Source organism: Mustela putorius, unplaced genomic scaffold (genome assembly GCF_011764305.1).
Source record: "Mustela putorius furo isolate JIRA1106 unplaced genomic scaffold, ASM1176430v1.1 tig00000145_pilon_pilon_pilon, whole genome shotgun sequence".
NCBI lineage: Eukaryota > Metazoa > Chordata > Mammalia > Carnivora > Mustelidae > Mustela > Mustela putorius.
The window spans coordinates 32,129,779-32,152,876 of record NW_025421294.1 but is presented as its reverse complement, the minus strand read 5'-3'; the positions used below and the strand labels follow the sequence as shown (position 1 = coordinate 32,152,876).

General features: G+C 35.1%; 1 protein-coding gene across 2 annotated transcripts in view; it reads left to right on the top strand.

The window, feature by feature from the left end:
- The window catches only part of SLC12A2 (solute carrier family 12 member 2), a 104,294-nt gene that overhangs the window by 51,757 nt on the left and 29,439 nt on the right, over positions 1-23,098 (top strand). For both annotated transcript variants that reach the window (XM_045075224.1, NM_001310166.1), the window contains exons 8-16: positions 1,131-1,258; positions 1,355-1,439; positions 5,438-5,589; positions 11,580-11,687; positions 12,721-12,844; positions 13,871-13,972; positions 15,842-15,997; positions 17,408-17,507; positions 22,271-22,382. In XM_045075224.1, the coding sequence (XP_044931159.1) occupies positions 1,131-1,258; positions 1,355-1,439; positions 5,438-5,589; positions 11,580-11,687; positions 12,721-12,844; positions 13,871-13,972; positions 15,842-15,997; positions 17,408-17,507; positions 22,271-22,382 (1,067 nt within the window). The remainder of the gene's footprint in view (positions 1-1,130; positions 1,259-1,354; positions 1,440-5,437; positions 5,590-11,579; positions 11,688-12,720; positions 12,845-13,870; positions 13,973-15,841; positions 15,998-17,407; positions 17,508-22,270; positions 22,383-23,098) is intronic.

Genomic DNA, 23,098 nt, shown 5'->3' with positions numbered 1-23,098 from the left:
TTTTCTGTTTGTGACTTCTATTGATTTAAAAATAGCTGCAAATATCTGCTAAATCATGTTTTTCATTTCCTTCTTTTTTTTTCCCAGATCCTTGGCCCCTTATAAAACTATTGCATTATTGGGGCTCTTGGGTGGCTCAGTGGGTTAAGCCTCTGTCTTCGGCTCAGGTCATGATCCCAGGGTGCTGGGATCGAGCTCCGCATCGGGCTTTCTGCTCAGCGGGGAGCCTACTTCCTCCTCTCTCTCTCCCTGCCTCTCTGACTACTTGTGATCTCTCTCTGTGTCTAATAAATAAATAAAATCTTTTTAAAAAAAAGTATTGCATTATTACCTAGTATAGTAATAAATAATGTATCAGTAGCATATCTGGGATTTTTCTCAGTCTGAAATAAACAAATCTAAATATACTTCAGAATGTGACTTTTCCTTTTTGGTGGTTGATATTGCTTTGTATTTGCTGCCTTGTCATTCATTTTACTAAGGTAGTAAGATACTTCATGGTTCCAGTAGAAGACCCTGGTGCATGGTAGTTACTCAGATGATGGATAAGTGGGTGGATGACAGTTAACTGGTTGTTTCACTATCACGGCCCATCAGAATAGATGGAAATAGTAAGACTAGTTGAAGCATTCATTATTGTTAAAATGGAAAGGGACTTTAACTAGTTTGCCTTAGCTAAGATTATATGGAAGCCTCATGAATAATTCAGCATTAAAAATTAAGCAGGTCACCACAAGGAAAGAGAAAACTGTACAGATAGTATATAAGTTAGATATAAGGGGGGGAAAAAGGATACAGATGAGTATGATGTTTTTTATTTTCCTACCTCCTTTCCTGTCTCTTCTACTGACCCCAGACGTTGAGAAGTTTATCCATGCTTTGACTGACCTTTGTACTAGTGATAACAATCAAGTTAAAGGTGCTTGTGTATTAAGATACACAAAATAGTAGACATGACCCAGGTCAAATCATCATTTTGATTATTAACTGCTCCCTCATAATGCCCTGCTTCTACTAGGAAATGGTCAGGAATTTACCAGGTACTTGAACTTGAACACTTGCACTTGACCTAAATTATAAGAGTCTAATCTGCTGTCCATTAATTGCCAAAGATATTTTGTTCTCCACAGCTGAAATATTTAATGAGAACTTTGGACCAGATTTTCGAGAGGAAGAAACTTTCTTTTCTGTATTTGCCATCTTTTTTCCTGCTGCAACTGGTATTCTTGCTGGAGCAAATATCTCAGGTGATCTTGCAGTAAGTATTATGAAGTACTGTATCCATTCTGTATTAAAAATGGTATATATATATTTACTTTTAAAGGTAGACTTAAAATTATTTTTTGTCTTCTAGGATCCTCAGTCAGCTATACCCAAAGGAACACTTTTAGCCATTTTAATTACTACGGTGGTTTACATAGGAATTGCAGTATCTGTAGGTAAATAGTCTTCCATTTCTCTTTCAGAAATTTCATGATTCATACTTTAAATATTTATTTCCATAATATTGTATTTCTAACTTTTAATTGCAGATATATTTCAATAAAAATATTAAGAGTTGCGGGGCGCCTGGGTGACTCAGTGGGTTAAAGCCTCTGCTTTCAGCTCAGGTCATGATCCCAGGGTCCTGGGATTGAGCCCGCATAGGGCTCTCTGCTCAGCGGGGAAGCCTGTTTCCTCCTCTCACTCACTCTCTGCCCACCTCTCTGCCTACTTGTGAACTCTGTCTGTCAAATAAATAAATAAAATCTTAAAAAAAAAAAAAATTAAGAGTTGCATGTTTTAATTCAGAAAGAGTTTTAAGTAAACTACTAGTGGTTTTATAGATACTACCTAATCCCCCAGATGCCTTAGTGTTTTTTACTGTAAGATCTTTATGAATTAAAGTAAATTAAAAATTATGTAAACTCTTCTAGGAAAACTCTTAAATTTGATTTTGCTACAATTTATAAAAAATACACTTCATGTAGTAGAAGTAAATGCATTCTACTCTGTGACCTTTATAAAATTTTTAATGTTTTTGTTTATGGTGGTTATTTTGTATTGCGTGTTAATCTTACTATGTATGAAGATTGTTTGAAGACATTTATTGAGTGAAAGTCACCTGTAGGGTAAACAGGGCTCTTTTTTCCCCTCACCCCAGATGGTTTCACAAGTACCTTCTTTTTTTTTTTTAAGATTTTATTTATTTGACAGAGAGAGATCACAAGTAGACAGAGAGGCAGGCAGAGAGAGAGAGGGAAGCAGGCTCCCTGCTGAGCAGAGAGCTGGATGTGGGCCTCGATCCTAGGACCCTGAGATCATGACCTGAGCCGAAGGCAGCAGCTTAACCCACTGAGCCACCCAGGCGCCCTCACAAGTACCTTCTAAACACTGCTCCAAAAGTTAGATGAAGAAATTCAGAAAGAAAAAAACTTGATACAGTGTGTCTGGTCATTAAAATATTTCTCCCTTTCAAACTTAACTTTCTGTTGGTGTTTTTTACCAAAAAAATTTTTGATTGATAAATAGGGTAATCTATATTGAATGAAAAGTGTTACTGAAGTCTTAACTAAATTGAATGAACCTGGTTTTCAACTTTTTATTACATTCATGAAATCATAGCATTTTAAATGAACTGGAAAGGGCTTAAGTGGTCAGCCAATCTCTAAATCACTGTTGTACACATGAAGAAATGAAAGCTTAGTGATTCCTTACTAAAGATAACTCACACTTGATTTAAAGAATGTTTCCTGGCAAAGAGGACTTTTATTTTGTCTTTTAGTCAATTCTTTAAAGACTCTTAGTAAAGTAGTTTCTTTAGCTGAAATGTTCCCAAGAAAAAATATTGATTTACATATAATTTACTTGCAGTGACTATAGATAAAAAATTTTTAGAAATATTTTATTTATTTATTTGAGAGAGAAAGTTAGCTAGAGAGAAGAGAGCATGAGTGGCGGGGAGGGGAGGAGCAGAGGGAGAGGGAGAAGCAAACTCCCCGCTGAGCAGGGAACCCAGTGCAGGACTGCACCCCAGGACCCTGATTCGTGACCTGAGCTGAAGGCAGATGCCTAGCTGACTGAGCCACCAGGCACCCCTATTTATTCTTGGAGTCCATAGGAGGATCTCTGAAATTCATTTAGAAATAAAAATCGTGTGTGTGTGTGTGTATAAAATATGTATGTTTGTATGTATGTTTTTATATTTATATATTTTTATATACTATATAAATAAATATATATTTAGGAAAAAATATATATATATAAGCTTAGCAGAAACATTTCATGTTCCCCTAAAAGTTCCTGGCTCAGGAAAATTTAGTTTTAATTTAAAGAATGATATAGCTGATTGTTTCAAATCGGAAAATAATTAGTTAAACCAAATAAATGTTTTCTGTTTGTATCTGACTCTCTGGCTATGAGCTGTCATACTTAATTCATTCTGTCCGTACTAGCCCTTGGAGCAGTAGGAGTAGCCCTTCCTCCCTGACAATCAGGAGTGGGGCCAGTATTTACAACAGTGGATGTGTAACTCATTCAGAGTAAGGGAACCTCTTTTCCCCCAGTCACCTGCAATGTAGAACATTAGAGTAGGAAACACATAAGAGCATTGCTGCTGTAGGGTAAACAGGGCTCTTTTTTCCCCTCACCCCAGATGGTTTCACAAGTACCTTCTAAACACTGCTCCAAAAGTTAGATGAAGAAATTCAGAAAGAAAAAAACTTGATACAGTGCGTCTGGTCATTAAAATATTCTCCCTTTCAAACTTAACTTTCTGTTTGTTGCTCACTTTTGGCTGCAATGTTTAAAATTTTTACCTCCTATATGATGAGATAGGACTGTAAAAGTGCCTCCAATGTCTAAAGAATGCTAATTACTAATAGTTACACATCATATATTGTTCCAAATAACCAAGTGCTTTTTTCCAAGAAAACTTTTTAAATGTCATGTCTTTTTTCTTTTTAAAAAATTTTTATTTATTTTTTAATTTCTTTTAAGTGTTCCAGAATTCATTGTTTATGCACCACACCCAGTGCTCCATGCAATATGTGCCCTCCAAATACCCACCTCCAGGCTCACCCAACCCCCCATCCCCCTCCCCTCCAAAACCCTCAGTTCCTCAGAGTCCACAGTCTCTCGTGGTTCATCTCCCCCTCCAACTTCCCCCAACTCCCTTCTCCTCTCCATCTCCTCTCCATCTCCTCATGTCCTCCGTGTTATTCCTTATGCTCCACAAATAAGTAAAACAATATGATAATTGTCCCTCTCTGCTTGACTTATTTAACTCAGCATAATCTCTTCCAGTCCTGTCCATGTTGATATAAAAGTTGGGTATTCATACTTTCTGATGGAGGCATAATACTCCATAGTATATATGGACCACATCTTTATCCATTCTTCCGTTGAAGGGTATCTTGGTTCTTTCCACTGTGGTTCTTTCCATTGCTGCTATGAACGTTGGGGTACAGATGGCCCTTCTTTTCACTACATCTGTATCTTTGGGGTAAGTACCCAGTAGTACAATTGCAGGGTCATAGGGAAGCTCTATTTTTAATTTGTTAAGGAATCTCCACACTGTTTTCCAAAGTGGCTGCACCAGCTTGCATTCCCACCAACAGTTTAAGAGGGTTGCCCTTTCTCCTCATCCTCTCCAACACATGTTGTTTACCTTCTTGTTAATTTTGGCCATTCTAACTGTTGTAAGGTGATATCTCAATGTGGTTTTGATTTGGATCTCCCTAATGGCTAGTGATGACGAACATTTTTTCATGTGTCTGTTAGCCATTTGCATGCCTTCATTGGAGAATTTAGACTGCTTTTTCTAATGAACCATCACCTACTTTCAACAAAGTTATCAAGGAATAGAAATATATGGTTAATCTTGATTCACCTGTACCCATTCCTTCTGCCTCATGGGTTATTTTTAAGCAAATCTCAGCAATCACACACTGTCTTATTATCAGGATAGACTTACTTGAGCCTAAGGTTTAAATAGAATTATAGTTCATTAATGTTAAATGTTAAAATTGTTTCCCTTCACAGAAGATTGATATTACCTGAAGTCTGATCTTTGGCATGTTTCACATATTAAATACTTGGAGTACAGGAAAACATTTCTACCATTTGGAACTCTTCCAACATAGTGTTTTATATTTACTTAACCAAACAGTTTTGTTTATTACCATTTTCCACAGTTATATGTGTGGGGTTTTCAAGTGTGCATGTGTGAGATACTGGTTTTTGTAAGATTTTGTTTCACTACTTAAATATTTGGGGCCATGATGCTATTCCAATTCTGTTTCAGGTAAATCTACTTAAACTGTTAATGCTAAAAATGTAAATACTGTTAACCAGTTCATGTTCAGTCAGTACCATAAATCCCTTTATGAACATATATAATTTTTAAATGAATATAAGTTTTAGTTATTGCTTGTTCTTATTGTCTCTTGTCCTTCAGGTTCTTGTGTTGTTCGAGATGCCACTGGGAATGTTAATGACACTATTGTAACAGAGCTAACAAACTGTACTTCTGCAGCCTGCAAATTAAACTTTGACTTTTCATCTTGTGAAAGCAATCCTTGTTACTATGGCCTAATGAACAATTTCCAGGTGAGCCTCATATTTCTATTCTGCTGACATTGTATACATAGACGTCAGGCTGCTGTCAAACCTGAGCATTCAGAGTACAGCGCTCACTTAGAATGGAGGACCATTGTAGGACCATTGTTATTTTTTACTCAGATAGCTGTTTGAAAAGTCTGTCAATGAGTAATTGGGCAAATAGATAAGTAATTTAAAGGGTAAAATCTGAAGCTGTTCAAGTGCTAAAGGACTCATGAGGGCAACACTTTGATGATCGTTTGTAATATATGTAGTGAATAGATTCATAAAGCAAGGAAACATCTCACATGTGGTCATACTTGTTGGGTCTATTTCTGGGTTCTCTGATCTCTTCTTTGGCATTTTCATCTGTCAGTCCACCAGTACCATCCATTCTTGTTAAGAGTAGTTACATGATAAGTCTTAAAGTCAAGTACATCGATTCCTCCCACTTTATCCTTTTTCAGAATTGTTTTAGCTATTTTAGTTCCTTTTGCTTTTTCACATAAATTGTAGAATGATGTTTATCTACAAAAAGTCTTAACTGGATTTTTGATAGGAACATATTAAACTTGTGTTTCAAATTGGGGAGAATTGACATGTTCACTTTGTTGAGTGTTCTAATCCATGAACCCAGTATGTTTCTCCATTTATTTAGATCTTCTTTGGTTTCTTTCATCAGTGTTGTATAGTTTTCAGAATACAAGTACTTGCTCAATGTGTTTGTTAGATTTATACCTAAGTATACCTGAGTATTATACCTAAGTATTTATACCTAAGTATTATTTTGAGTATTTTATTATTTTTTAGAAAATCTTCTTGTAAGTAATCTCCACACCCAATGTGGGGCTTGAACTCATAATCCTGAGATCAAGAGTTGCATGTTCCACTCAATGAACCAGCCAGGCCACCCTTTAAGTATTTTAAATGAGTTCTGCACTCAATGAAATGAGTTGAGTTTCTATTTTGGGGTGTCTTCATAACTGCTTTATGTAATAACTTCCCTTTTAAGAAAGTATTGGTGAGTATCAGTATTGTTATTAGGTAAGGCCCATGTATTCATGCTGTGCTAAACTCCCATTGAATAATAGAATAAAATTCTTAATGCATTCTTGAAAGTTTGTGACCTTTTAAAACACAAGAGCTATATAAAACACAATACTGTTTGTCCAGTATTTAGAGAATATCAGTCCTTCTTCTTTTTATTATTACCTCTGTAAGGTTCTGAAAGTGAAATGAAATTTTTTAACATTTATAGGTTTTTACAGAGAAGATTATACTAATTCAGAATGAAAACTAAAAATTTTGATTCTAGTGTTTTTACAGTTTAGTGTAAACATAAACAGAGTAACTGAGCGTTCACTATATTTTAGAACGATATACATTTTATATAGAATACTTAAATTTTATAATAGATTTGTGACTTAAATTTTTAATGGCAGTATTTTTTTATTTTGTGTTTTAAGGAATTGACTACATTTTCAGTGGTTATAAATATTGAACCCAATTATGTAAGAGAAGTTTGTTTGTTCTAGTCACAAGACTAGGCATAGTTGTAGGAATGAAAGAAAGTATTCATATCCCACTAATGATTCAGGCCAGTTCTGACATTGATATTGTGTATGAAAAGCGCAAATGTTGATCTCTGCCCAGTGACTAAAAATGCCAATCAGATTTCTGTGTTGTTGCCTTAAAATACAAAAGTGTGTTGTCTTTATCAAGTCTGGTATGGACTCATGAAACCAAAGAGGAGTTTGGTTTACATAAAGCTGCTTTTCTAATATAATTAAATAAATTTTTAAAACAATTTTTAAGTGCTTTGTAAATTAAAAATAATTTGGAAAAAAATCCTGTAAAAATGCAAATTGCTTGTCATTTGAAGAATGGCGAACAGAATGTATCTGAGGAGGCTGTAAGTTGGAATCTAATCATGAAGTCTATACAAAGCCACATTTGATCACAGTGTTTTGCATGTAATTGACTTTTCATACTTTAAGAGGAAAAGTGATTTGGATCGCCTTACTTTTCTTAATTTTTTTTTAAATTTTACAATATTCTTTTCAAGTTATGTTCAATTTTTTTAATTTTTATTTTTCATATATAATATTCATGTTTCTGAATATAGTTCTATATTTTAATGTCATCTGAAACCTGACTATTAAGCTTTATTGCTCAATAAAGTATGAGCTTCTTTGTTCTATCAGTCAAAACCCTTCATACCCAGACTTAACATCACCCTGCCTTCTATCCATACTTAACTTGAGGGGTTACATGTTTGTGTACATACACATGGATACGTGTTTAACCCACTCTCTTAGGGTTGTTTTGTTTTGTTTCAGTGCTTCACTCTGCTGGAAATGCACCTGCTTTTTTCTTTACATTTGTCCAAATCTTCCTGCTTTCAAGGAGACCCATTTTTATGAAGATTTTCTAAATCACAAGTCATCAACCCACACACATACCCCCACACAGACACACCATGCAGAATCTTACCATTCATTTTACTTGCCACTTTTCTACCTTTTATTGGACTTCTGTCTTTCCCGCCCCTTATTAGAGAGACCTTTGTTACTGTTATCCTTGTATTCTGAACAACACTGGTGTTACCATTATTTACATTCATTATCATTATCTTTACTACTCATATTTTAACTTTAAATGGTGGAAAATGCAGAGGTTATTAGGTAAATAAATAATTAGAAAACAGGAAACTTGGCAGATTTTAGAAGCATAGTGTTTAGGTAAGCATGGAGCATTATTTACCTCTGTTTATGGTAGAAGAGATGATATAATGGAAGAAGAAAAATGGAATTTTTACTCAAAACATGACAGATGAAATGTTACAGATACATATAGTGCTTGTGGTGTCTGTTTTGCCTTAATCCAGCAATTTATCATATTCTCTGTTCCTTACTTTCTCTCTTCATTTGTCTTTGCACTTATCTTTGAGGTCATTATGTGTTTGATAAGTATATATAACAGAAATCAAGTCTGCTCCTTTTGATCTTGGTCCATCTTATATGTCCTTTATAATCTCTTCCCTAAAGACAGAATTGGCAATGCTGATCTAGTATTAATAGCTGTGAAATACAGTGATTGTGCAAAGCACATGGCATATAGCTAACCAAGTTGTTACTAAAGGGCTGAATAGAAAATGATCTTTTCAGGATTTTTTTTCTCCTTGAAATGCTTAGAGAGGACAATACTAATGTTCATTAAAACACTTTAACGTAGTTTTCATTTTTAAAATTGAGTCTTTTGAAAGATACATGGGGGGATTTTTAACAAGGTGGAATTATATACACTTATAACCAGACTTATGCATTATCACCAAGGATTGTGCCTGTAGTTAACTTTACATCTGGCTTAAAATATAAAATTACAGTCAAGTGTAAAATAGTCACTAATACCTTAACAGCATATTTCCTTATCTCTTTGGTGTCAGTTGGCACATGGTCTCGGTCAATATAAATGAAAAGTAGGGATGCCTGGGTAGCTTATTCAGTTAAGTTTCCAGCTCTTGATTTTGGCTCAGGTCATGATTTTGGGGTTGTGAGGTAGAGGCCTGTGTAGGGCTCCGAGGTGGGCATGGAGGCTGTTTAAAATTCTCTCTCTCCCTCTCCCCTTATCCCCATTTGGGCACGCACACTCTCTCTCTCAAATAAGTACTCTCGGTGATGGGTATTAAGGAGGGCATGGACTGCATGAAGTTCTCAATGTGGTGCATAAACAATCTTGGAACACTGAAAATTATAAAATTAAATTAAGATATTAAAAAAAGAGAGGGAAACTTCTCTACAGATAGAAATTTCCTTTATAATAAATGCAAATTTACTTTACCAAAGGGAAAAATACACACACACACACACACACACACACACGTAAATATCTCCTAAGGAAGTAATCATGAATTTAGGTGATGGTCACTGTTTCACTGCTGGTGAAATTTTAATGGATGGGTCAAGATGGCAGTACCTGAACCTACCAGATGTATTTTCCAGCTTAATTTTATTTTTTCACAGTTTTCAAAAATGTGAAGGGACAGTGCAGTGAATACCTGTTTACCTACCCCTTCACTTAAAATTACTAGTTTATATTTTACCCCATTGCTTTATCTTTGAATATATCTATATTCTTTTTCTCCTCAAACACTCTAAGAATAAATTATACATATCATAAAATGCCTATCAGAGTATTTGAAATACTCCAAATGAGTGTGGTATAGTTATCCCACTTAAGCAATTTAATGTTGATAAAATACTGTTACCGAAATATATTCCACCTTCATCTTTCCCCACTTGTTTCAGTAATGTCTCTTTCAGTTATTTTTCTTATATCCTAGATACAATCTAGGTCATGCATGGCATTTAGTTATTATTTTAAAATCCTTTAATCTGGGACTTACCAGCCTGCCTGTTGTAATCTTCCAGGACACTGATATTTTAAAGAGTCTAGGCAGGTTACTTTGCATTTTGCCTCTGAGTTTGGATTTATCTGGTTGTCATGTCATGATCTAAGTGGTCAATCCATTTTTTTTTTTAACTTAAGTAGGGGAATGTTTGAACATGTACGAAGATCGAAAAGCAGTGTAATGTACCTAGCTAGCATACATTGTTAAGCTTTACCCGTCACCAGTGCTTGGCTGACTTCATTTTATTTGTAACTTCCTACTTCCCGGATTATGTGAAGACCAATCATAGATTTAGATCCTTTCAGGCAGAAATATTTCCACATTTAGGTCCAGTATTTAAGGTCTCTTTTTAAAAAAAATTCTTATTTATATATTTGAGAGAGAGTGTGTGAGAGAGCATGAGAGGGGAGAAGGTCAGAAGGAGAACAGATTCCCTGCGGAGCTGGGAGTCCTGTGTGGGACTCCATCATGGGACTCCGGGATCATGACCCTGAGCCAAAGGCAGTTGCTTAACCAACTGAGCCACCCAGGTGCCCTTAAGGTCTCTTTTTAAAAAGAAAAAACACAACCACAGTACAGGTCTATTACCTTAACCAAAACAAAACCACAAACAGAAAGAACTACCTGACAGAAGTGTATTGTACCATCTTGAAGTATTCCTGTCAGAAGACCTGGCTTCAGTCTGATGACCTATCAGTCGACTAGTTCTATCTTGTCTATCAGTTGACTAGAAATACAGAGGTGAGACCAGCAGGTTAAATAACACAAGTTGGAGGTGCAGTCAGCAAAATCCAGAGTGTGAGGCTTCTACAGGACAGTGACCCAAAAATAATAAAATGTAAAGGAAGCAAACAGTGAACTCGTGGATTGAAAAAGACTTAAGAGACATATCAACCAAATTTAATGTGTGGTCCTTTTATGAATCCTGATTGAAACAAACTATTTAAAAAGGCAAGAAAAGATGGACAGGTTGGGGGAATTGGAATGCTAATAGGCTATTTGGTGATATTAAAGAATTACTTTTCAAACTGTGACAGCAGCTTTGCCGTTAAGGTTTTTTAATGTGCTTACCGATTAGAGGTACGTACTGAAACATTTATGCATTAAGTGATAGCTGGGGTTTGATTCACAGTGACATGAGGATTTGTTCATTATGTATTTTCTCTACCATTGTATGTCTTTGAAATTTTACCAAATAAAAAAATTGAAGGTGGGCGCCTGGGTGGCTCAGTTGGTTAAGCAACTGCCTTTGGCTCAGGTCATGATCCTGGAGTCCGGGGATCGAGTCCCACAGCGGGCTCCTTGCTCTGCGGGGAGTCTGCTTCTCCTGCTGACCTCTCTACTCTCATTCTCTCTCTCTCCCTCTCTCAAATAAATAAATAAAATCTTAAAAAAAAAAAAAAGATTGAAGGTAAAGGCTAAGAAAATTTGTTTCAGAAATTTATAATGCATGTAACTATTATTCCTGTTCATTATTACCATATTTCCCTGATATCAGTCTCCTTAATTAGCATAATAAATATGTACAGTACTTTTTTTTTTTAGTGGTTTGCAAGACTTAATTTTTCATTTTTGTCCCTTTTTTAAGGTAATGAGCATGGTGTCAGGATTTGCACCATTAATTTCTGCTGGTATCTTTTCAGCCACTCTTTCTTCTGCATTAGCATCCCTTGTGAGTGCTCCCAAAATATTTCAGGTAGGTATTTTCATATTACAGATGTTATTGAAGGGTAATTTTTGATAGCACATTTCAATTTGGGATTATTTTTTCAAATCCTTTGTTTACCTCTACAACCTCATATGTGTATATGACTTATACACACATATCTCAAGCCAGATGTTTAACTTTGTGTGTTTGAATGTGAATGTTTCTATTTTTATAAACTTTAGTGCATTAACCTACTGTCAGGATGTAATCCTTGAGTTGTCTTTCTGGAAGTAGTGATGGGTTTTTGTTTTTTTTTTACATACTCTCTTTGCTAATTTTTTCTGTTGTCTTACCAAGATTAATGAATGCATTCCAAGCATAAATCAGAAGAATTAAAGGATCTTGTCCCTCTTAGCAGTATGTCAGCCTTTATGTTTTACTTTACAGATATTTGAATGCCTACTATATCCCACATGTTCTGTTAACTACTTAGGGTAGAAAGTTGCATAAGGTAGACATTATCTCCCTTTAATCAATATGATATAAATAGCTAATACTGAACAGGAAATACTTATTTTTACTAAGTCCAAAAAAGAAACATTGATTCTGCAGCCTTGTTCTTAATATTGAAGTTGTAGCCAGTCAGTACATAAATGTAGAATATATTTCTTTAAACAGTTCTTAGTAAAGTTTTAAGAAAAGTGGTTAAGTTTATAATTGGGATTTTTATATGCTTTAAATCTAGGATTCAGACTTTTTTTTCTTAATGTAGGTCATACTTATGTCACCCTAAGTTTTCAGATTTTTTAAATTTTTTTTTTTTTGCATGGAAGAATTTTAGTGTGAGGGTAGGGTTAGGCAGATAAAAACTTCAGTGGTGTTCTGAACCAGCCACCTTTTGATGCATGAAATACATGGTCTCCTTTACAGATTGTAGGTAAAGCAGTGTCATCCAAGGGGAAGAAAGAGAACCAAGAATTAGGAACTTGTGTTCTATTCCTGAATAACCTATCAAAACTGTAAGAAATATGTACAGCTAATTGCATTCTGTTTCCTTCTAATATTGACATTTCTTCCCTAGGCCCTTTGTAAGGACAACATCTACCCAGCTTTCCAGATGTTTGCTAAAGGTTACGGGAAAAATAATGAACCTCTTCGTGGCTACATCTTAACATTCTTAATTGCCCTTGGATTCATCTTAATTGGTTAGTCATATACATGGCGTGCTAATAGAAAACCTTACTTTGCTTACTAAATGAAGTTAGTTTCTTTGTGATCAATTTAAAGAGTATATAGAAAATCCTGCATATAAAACTGCTCAGTAAATATTTGCTCAAATTATTGCTGTCATTAAAGCCTCATGAGAGGGAACTCCTAGGTTCTTGTCCCTGAAACAAATGAGATAATAGCATAAGGGAAAAGATTTCAGGTCCCCCTTCTGAAGGTATAGACTTCAGTAATCTAGTTTTGGGCACTTTTGCCTCTGATCGCAAGTGAACTAAATGGGTCTTCATTGGTAAAGATGACAGTGGGCTTTTATTAAATGTCTGATGATACCACCATGTGTGGAAACTAACTCTCATGTAATGTTGCTAGGTATCTATTTGGTAAGGCTACTCTGGGAGAACAGATTAGCATGTTGAGTTAAGTTTCTCACAATCCAGCAATTCTCTTTAGGAATATTTACCCTAGGGAAACTTGAATATATACCCAAGGAGCCCCATGCAACAATGTTCCTAGTGCCATTAATTATAATAGTGAAAAATGGAATACCTACTAGCAAAAGAATGAAACTGCAGAATAATATTCAGGAGTAAAAAAAAATGAATAAAATTGATTTTCATATATCAATATGAATGAATCTCCAGTATAACAAATGCATCAAGTCAAGTTGTAGAATAATAAATATAGTGATATTATTTGTCTGACTTTTAAAATACCCAAAACAGAACTGCCTAATGCTTGTGAACTATATATATTTAGTAAAACTGTGTAGTACCATTGGAAAAAAATATACCAACTTTGGAAGAATGGGGTATAAAGGGTTTCAACTGTGGACCCAAGGTTAGATTCTTGAAAAGTAAAGTATACAAACTATATATGACAAAATATACGTATCCGTTAAGTCTGAATGCTGGATATTGGACTATTCCTTAGGCTGTCATCTAAAGGTTTAAAATAATTTCATTTTTTAAAAAGTCAAAAAGTAACACCTCGTGTTTCTTTTGCAGCTGAGCTGAATGTTATTGCTCCAATTATCTCTAACTTCTTCCTTGCATCATATGCATTGATCAATTTTTCGGTGTTCCATGCATCACTTGCAAAATCTCCAGGTGATTTTACGTTTTTTAAAAAATTTTGTAAATGCACCAATGTCTTTGATTTTAAAGAAAATAAGACTTTAACATATTTTTAAAAAAAGATTTTATTTATTTATTTGACAGAGAGAGATCACAAATTTATTTATTTGACAGAGAGAGATCACAGGCAGGGAAGAAAGGGGGAAGCAGGCTCCCTGCTGAGCAGAGAGCTGGATGCAGGCCTGGATTCCAGGACCCTGAGATCATGACCTGAGCCCAAGGCAGAGTCTCAACCCTCTGAGCCACCCAGGCACCCCAACTTTAACGCATTTTAAAAGATGGTATTGTGAATAAATGAAACAAGATGGGATTGGGAGGGAGACAAACCATAAGTGACTCTTAATCTCACAAAACAAACTGAGGATTGCTGGGGGGAGGGGGGCTGGGAGAAGGGGAGTAGGGTTATGGACATTGGGGAGGGTATGTGCTATGGTGAGTGCTGTGAAGTGTGTAAACCTGGCGATTCACAGACCTGTACCCCAGGGGATAAAAATATGTTTATAAAAAAATAAAAAAATTAAAATTAAAAAAAAAAATGGTATTGTGAGTGTTTAGCCCATTAATGCTCAGTCAGCCTTCACAGATGAGTCAAATTTAGTGAGTTTTCAAAGATCTCTTTATCATGAAGTTTTCCAGTAATATACTGTTTCTTGTCTTCGAAGCATGTAAGAGCATTAATCTCAAATTCTAACACTTTGAAAGAATTATTGTGCTTTTCTTTCCCTGTTTTTGTTTATTTAGCTGATTTCTGTTTAGGTTCTAAGAACATTATAATGGTATAGCTAAGAAAAATATTTTCTTAGCTATATTTTCCTGCCCAGAAAAATATTTTCAACACAATAAGTTCTATGGAGTTCTATTATAAAGGGTCACTTGCAACTGAAAAAGTGCCTCTTATACTTTTATTGATGGCTTTTTGTTACAAACCATGACAACAGTTGGATACCAGGGAAAGAATTGAAGGAACAAAAGCACTTTTCGTTCTAGGGACCTAAAAACTTCTCAGAACTTTAAGAATATAAATTTTAGAAGTGTATGTGTGGCTGTAAAAAGCAGCACAAGGGATACTTGTTCTGGCCTCTTCTTTATCTTGGCTCAATTAATATGAGTATCCTGGTTGTGATATTACAGTATCCTTTTGCAAGATATTATCATTGAGAGAAATTCGGTAAAAGGTCCCCAGAATTTTCCTGGATTCTTTCTCATAGCTTTGTGTGAAACTTAATTTAAAAAAAAAGAATATGAAATATATTAAATTATGATTTAAAAATATTTTTGGCTCTGAAATAAAAATTTTAAAACGTGGTCTTCAGCATTTTTTTTTCTTAGAGTGAACTTAATTCTTAAATACTTAACCAAAGGTAAGTTTCTATATTTAACTGTTAATTTTTCTAGCAGGTAGGTCAACTTCTAACAATTTTCAAGAACATTCTGTTTGAACTCTCTTGTTCATTAGAATATAGATATGTCTTCTGGTAAAATCCAGAACATAAAACTACACTATTAAGGGCTAGATTTGAAAACTTCTTTCAGTCTTTTGTAGTTTTTAACCATTCATTAAGATAGTTTGATTTAAACTTTTTTTTTTTTTGATGAAGAATTTATTGAATACAGAAACTAGTAATATAGAATAAAACAAAAGTAAACAGATGGGCTCTCTTCTTGGCCTTCAGATCTTGGGCTTAGTAATGCCCTATGGCTTTACTGTTACACATTATCCTTATACTTACTATTTAAAGTGACCACAAAGAAAGTTATTTTGTGCATACATATGTACCACTGTCTAAAGCAGATAAGGTATCTGAGTGACTTTGATGTATCTGTTTTATTTGTGACCGTTAGGGTGGCGTCCTGCATTCAAATACTACAACATGTGGATATCACTTCTTGGAGCGATTCTTTGCTGCATAGTGATGTTTGTTATTAACTGGTGGGCTGCATTGCTAACATATGTAATAGTCCTTGGGCTGTATATTTATGTTACCTACAAAAAACCAGGTGAGTAGTTTTTCACATTTATTATTTCAAGCTAGAAAACATCTAGAAGTTCTTTGTTATTTTATATCGAAGCATCATCTTTTGTGTACTTGAAAGGTGCTTTATAAAACCTAAAATGCTTCATTTCCAAATACATATCATTTTAGGGAAATAACTTTATTCTCTGGAATGCCTACTTACCTGTAAATTAGACTTAACTAATCCTACTTACAGAAAAATGACACATTTGCATTATTAACATGCAGGTGGCCCTCAATATACCTAAAAAAAATTTTTTTTGAAGGGTTAGACTTAATGAAATAGCTTCTGTAGTAACTGTTAGTCTCATAAATATATGTGTTACTACTGTAGTCTTAGTACCTGCTGTATAGTAAGTACCATAGAATTTACAGTGTATTAGAAAGAAGATTTGACAAAGGTGGATTTTTTTGTTTTTATTTTGTTTTAAAGATTTTATTTATTAATTTATTTGTCAGAAAAAGAGAGCACACAAGCAGGCAGAGAGGCAGGCAGAGGTGGAGAGAAAGGCAATCTCCCCGCCAAGCAAGGCGCCTGATGTGGGACTCCATCCCAGGACCCCGGGATCGTGACCTGAGCGGAAGGCAGTGGGCTAAACCCACTGAGCCACCCAGGCCTCCCGACAAAGGTGTTTTTAACTGGGAAATAGTTAAAGATTACCCAGAAGTTGTCACACTGATAACTATTGGGTCTATCTCCACATAAGACGATGACACTTGGGTATGTTGATCCAGTGTAGTACGGTGACCTCTAACTCTGAGGGAAGAACCAGTAAAAAAGGTTTGACAAATTTGGGCCCCAAAAGAAGAGTTCACATGTTGCCATGTGAAATTGTGAGGAAGCATTTTGTAATCCAGATATGAGGTTTTGGATAAGAGTGCTGGCCTTAGAAATGAAATGGACAAAGAAGGTAATGTTTTAACCATCTTAAAAACAATTATTTCTCTAAAATAACAGATGCCTAAAATCATATTTGGTGTCCAGGCTGTTTATTCAATACAGAATGAAATTTGTCTGTACAAATAACTTATATGGTTATGTACTATAAATGGTCCTTTCAGAGTTTTGAAATCTTTCAGAGATCTGCCTCTTTCTTGTTAGATGTCTGGCTATATTTGCAATAATTTAAAAACTACTTGTGGTACTTTCTTTAGTTGCATGCCTGGCATGTGTGCAGCCTTGTCACCTTAGTTTTTTCTACATTTTACTTTAAAAGCAATTACAGTTCAGATTAGCATAGTGTCATGCTATAGTTCAGAGTACAGTGGTTTATTTTAGCAATTGATTTTTTTTTAATATATGAAAGCTCTGTTTACTTCTCTGTGTCTCAGATAGGTTCTTGATTGTTGGTTAACGTTGGTGTGTTGATACATGAACACTGTCTTCCCACAGATGTGAACTGGGGATCCTCTACACAAGCTCTGACTTACCTAAATGCACTGCAACATTCGATTCGTCTTTCGGGAGTGGAAGACCATGTGAAAAACTTTAGGTGAGCAGTAAGGTAGCATAGAATCATTGGTTGTATATGGTAGTCCATTCTTTACTTAACATTCAGTAACATTTTTGTGTGCTGCTATTTCATGAGAGGTTTCCTGAAAGCATAGATTATTTTTTGTTTTGGCTGGACTTTGGTTGGGCATTTTATTCAAAAACAAGGATGAGATTTTTTAGTTACAAAAAGTTGACAAAGAGGTGAATTATTTAACTTACAAAAATGTTACAAGATAAAAGTGTTAGAAGTCTCCCATTTGAAGGCTTTTAAGTGTCAGTGCTCACAAAGTGAATTGTTTCTTCCCTCTGCAGCCATCGAAGTTCTGTAAGTACTCTATAACTGCTAAGTAGAATCAAAGTTAATTTGCCATCAATGAAAACCTTTTGCTTTCCTTCGTTATAGGAATGGAAACATTGAAAAGAGATATTTTATTCCAAAATAACTTCTTAAATCTTTATCAGAATTACACATAAACATAGTTGAGAGAGAAGAAACTTGGGTTTGTCATGAAAATCTGTTGTGTCCCCCCTGTGACCTACCACAGGCAACCACTTTCAACTCTTCACTGATCCATTTAGTAATTACTTGATATTCTCAGACATTGTTATTGTTTCACTGTATTTTTGATGTTTTAGGCCTTATCTGTGCATGCCCTTCATCCGCATGTGGTGGCACACACATGCGCTCTTCCCTTTATCCCATCCTCACAGTATACTATTATGTCATTATTTTGATTAGGTCGTACTTCATATTTATATTTTTATAACTTTTTTAAATGATTCCCAGCTGATCCATGTAGTAAATTATGATTGTTTTTTCTTGTCTGTACACCTTCCTTGTTTCCTCTGGAGCCATTCTTTTCTTTTCCTAACTTTATATACATGAGCATCTCACCCTTCACCAAACTTCATGAAAGATGTTGTTTTCTGAGCTTCGTAGTTTCTGTTCTTTGAAGTCTTCTATTCACTGTTTCCTGTTTCTTTAATTTGGGTTCTTAGGTTTAGCTTGGTCTGAAGTAATTGTGGTCCATGGCCAGGGAAACTGCATTTATAGGTGGGGCTTGTCAGTAAAACCCTTACTGTAGATTAATGTGGTTTTACTGGTTCTTTGAGAAATTTAAGTCATCTTGAAGACTTTCGTTTTTTGTTTTTTGTTTTCATTTTTTGTTTTTTGTTTTTTTCTTAGATTGCCCAGAAAGAATATTCTAATATTCTGCTTGTTGATAAAAGTCCTGGCTACCAGAGTTCTTAGTCAGGTTGGAAAGGAGGTTGGGAGATCTCCAGATTCAGTGTGCAAATGTGTTCTCACTCCTCCCCTGATGAAAGTAGCTGCTTTTGCCTTTGGTTGTTGCTGGTATCTCACAGACCAGCAGACTTCTTTTTTCTCTTTTAATTAAAAAAAAATGCTTTTAATTGAAGTATATTGACGTATAATACTGAATTAGTTTTAGAGTCACCTGGCTGGCTCAATGAGTAGAGCATGATCTCAAGTTCATGAGTTCAAGACCCTCATTGGGCATAGAACTTACTTAAAAAAATAATGATAACAAGGTTTTTAAAAATTTTTAAAAATCTAAATCAGCTTTAGGTATACTACATAGTGATTTAACCATCACGTACATGATGAAGGTGCTCACCGTGATACATGTATTTTAATATTATCAGCTCTTCCCGGTGCTGTACTTTTCATCTCCGAGACTTAACGTTATAACTGGAAGTTTGTACCTCTTATTCTCTTCACCCATTTTGCTCATCTCCCTAATCCCTTTCCCTTTGGTGACCAGCAGTTTATATTTATGAGTCTGTTTCTCTCTTTGTTGTTGTTGTTGTATTAGTTTGTTCTCTATGATTCTCTTTCTCCCTTTGTTGCTGTTTATTTTCTCTTATTTTTTTAGTCATACGGTATTTGTCTTTCTCAGTCTGGCTTATCTTCCTTAGTATAATACCCTCTAGGTTCATTCATGTTGTTGCAAATGGCAAGATTTTATTATTTTTTATGAACAAGTAATATTCCATTGTGTGTATATATACCACATATTTTTCATTCATTTATCTACCACTGGATACTTAGGTTTCCTCCGCATCTTGACTGTTGTAAACAACATTGCAATAAACATATGGGTACATTTATCTTTCCCAATTAGTGTTTTCATTTTCATCACCAAAATACACAATAGTAAAATTACAGGACCCTCTGGTACTCTCTCTTTAGTGTTTTGAGGAACCTCCAAACTGTTTTCGATAGTGACTGCACCAATTTTCATTCCCCAAACACCAGTGCATGAGGGCTCCCTTTGCTCTACATCCTCGCTTACTTTTTGTCTTTTTGGTACTAGCCATTCTGAGTATCAGGAGGTGATACCACGTTGTGATTTTGAGCCCTTTCTGGCAAATAAGCCCTAGCCTAACAATTGGGGGAGGACAGAGATACTTGTTCATCATAGGGATGGAAATGATTTGGTTCTGTTTAGTGGTTTCTTGTGCCGAGTTGAAACCACTGCTTCTGACTTTGGTCTCTTTAATACATGGCCCCTTCCTCTTCCGGAGGCACCTACCACCTCTAATTTGTAGGCATTTTGGTGATTTTTTTTTTAGGCATAAAATCAGGTAGCATCACAGCTTGCTCATAGATTTAGCCTCTTCTTGATTTGTTATATCCTTTCTTGTTCTACCATCTGCTTTCTGGCTTTCAGTATTTCTGTATTACTGTTCATATTTTTGTGGATTTTTGTGCCTTAAAAATCCCATTATACGATGGCGTTTTTTGAGGAAGGAGTTCAAATGAAACAGATGTCTTTGGTACTCATCATTTCTAATATATTTTGTACTGTACATTTTGGCATGATACAACTATACCAAATTAAGCCTGTCTGGTATATTTACCATTTAGTAAAGATAGGGACTACAAGTTATTTAACTGTAGGACTAGGTTTGTTAAAGTGTAAGTTAAACTACCATTAAAATATACTAACTTATGCAGTGGCTCTACAAGACAGACATCACTGGTACATGATAGTCCAGAGACATATGTGTGGCTTATGGCCGGCACACTTGCTGCACTGGCTCATTCAGGCCCCACATTTCTTGCATCTTGTCAGTCTGTCATTTCCTAGCAGATGTTTTTGTCCATGTGATCAAAGTCATCACCACATCCATGGTGTAGCTTACAGGAAAGGGAAACAAAGTGTGAAGGGTAGCCTGCTTCCTTTTTAGAGGAAATGGATTGTAAGTCACTCAGAGTGTCAGTTGTAAGCTACCAAGAAGGTTAGAAATTATGTAATTTCTATGTGGGGAGCTATTTAACCTGCTAAAGCTCAGACGGGGAGACCGAGCAGACTGGGCTGTAGAGGATGATGTCGTGTTTGATTCTCCCAAGTCATTCTCCCAGACAGGGAGCATTCTTTTTCAGATAGCTTACTAAAATTCTGGATAGGTTAGTTTTTGTTCTGGTTTTGTTTTTAAGATTTTATTTATTTATTTGACAGAGAGAGATCACAAGTAGGCAGAGGCGGGCAGAGAGAGAGAGAGGAAGAAGCAGGCTCCCCGCTGAGCAGAAGCCCGATGTAGGGCTTAATTCCAGGACCCCGGGATCATGACCTGTGCTGAAGGCAGAGGCTTTAACCCACTGAGCCACCCAGGAGCCCCTGGTTTTTTTCTTTCTTTCTTTTTTTTTTTAATAGTATTTATTCAAGTTTTCATGCTTATTTTATGAGATTAGGACCTACCCTAAGATTTAATTTAGTGGTTAAATCAGAAATTTTAGTTTATTTGCCTTTTGTTAAAGTTTGTTTTAATAATATAAATTCTTGCTTTAAAGAATTTATGGTAATATTTGAACTTCTAAAATGGATACCTAAATATTTTTCATAAAATAACATTGATTTCCATTTCTTGTCAGCTAAAATCAAGAGTTAAGAATATGTGAAAGTCATACCACTGTTTTTTATCTACAAAGGCAATTCAATTTAGTTTTGATTTTCATCATAATTAAAATTAAAACTTTTACTTCAGATAAAAATCTTCAAATCAACTGTAGCTGATTTTTCTTATATGATGGCTGTCATGAAAATTAAGCTAGATTAGAGAGAGCTGATATTATGAAGTAGAAATCACTATTATGTGATCAGGCTAAGAAGGAAGGTGACCTGTTTGTACATGAAGAGAACGCCATATTCTTAGGAAGTTTTTTGAGTTCTGTGAAAGAACCTGGAATATTTTATTACCTTTAGACGGTGAAAAGTTGTTACATATATATATATTTTTTAAGATTTTATTTATTTATTTGACAGACAGAGAATCACAAGTAGGCAGAGAGGCAGTCAGAGAGAGAGAGGAAGAAGAAGTCTCCCTGCTGAGCCTAGAGCCTGATGTGGGGCTCCGTCCCAGGATGCTGGGATCATGACCTGAGCTGAAGGCTGAGGCTTTAATAACCACTGAGCCATCCAGGTGCCCCTACTGTTCTATTTCTTCTTGCAATACCTACCAGAATCTTGATATATTATACTACCTATTATTTTAGAAGCACATTTGGTATGATGTTTGTTCCAAGAAGTTTTGTTTTTGCATTTCTCATGTACTGATAAACCCTGGTTGAAAGTCCTCTTCTTTTGAGAATTCTGTGGTGTATTGTCCTGAAGACAGTTGCATAAAGGAGATTCTAGTGTAATAATAAATTCTTAAGAGAAGCAACTTAAAAACATGTCCATGTTATCAAAAATCTAAACTCCTCTAATTTTGTTTTATTTTTTAATCTTAAATTAGGCCACAGTGTCTTGTTATGACAGGTGCTCCAAATTCACGCCCAGCTTTACTTCATCTTGTTCATGATTTCACAAAAAATGTTGGTTTGATGATCTGTAGTCATGTACATATGGTAAGTGTTTGTATTGTTTTTTTATATTAAGGCATTTTTTGCTCTGTGTGTATAACTTGTAATTTGTGGGGCTTTCTGAGTATAAAGCAATTTGACAAGGTGGATCTGTTGAGTTTGGGGTTTTTTTGAAGTTAGTTATATACTTCAAAACATTCAAAATTTTCTAAGCAGTCTCAAAACCTCATTTTAGAAAAGACTTTAGAATTTTGGATCTTCATTCTTTTTCTTATTTAATATGAGATTTTACCAAACTACATTTTTCTTAAAAAATGGCTTGGCTAAGAAAAGTAGCTTCTTGGTAAGGAGTCTAAATGAAATACATTATATGCATTTTCTTACTAATATTTTTCATACTGTTCTGAGAACACAAGGAATGTTTACTACTAGAGGAAAAAAGAGGTTCAAGGAGGTAGATGAATTGTGGTAAATAGCTAACATCTAGTACGAAAGAAAAGCAGAGTGCTAAATTTCCAAGCTCGAACATTGTTAATTTCCTCTTCATTTGTGTTTTAACCATGAGTACTAACATTACTAAAAATAGTGGTAAACTTTTCACCCAAAAGTCATTTTCTATTTTTGGCATTTTGTCTATTGAGAAGAATTGCTAGATGATGGGTCACCTGTTCTGCATGAGAAATTGGAGTATTTGTCAAAAGAGCTTTTGTCCCAAACCGTTCTGTGCATCTTGTTAGAAATGTGTGTTGGATGCCCCATGT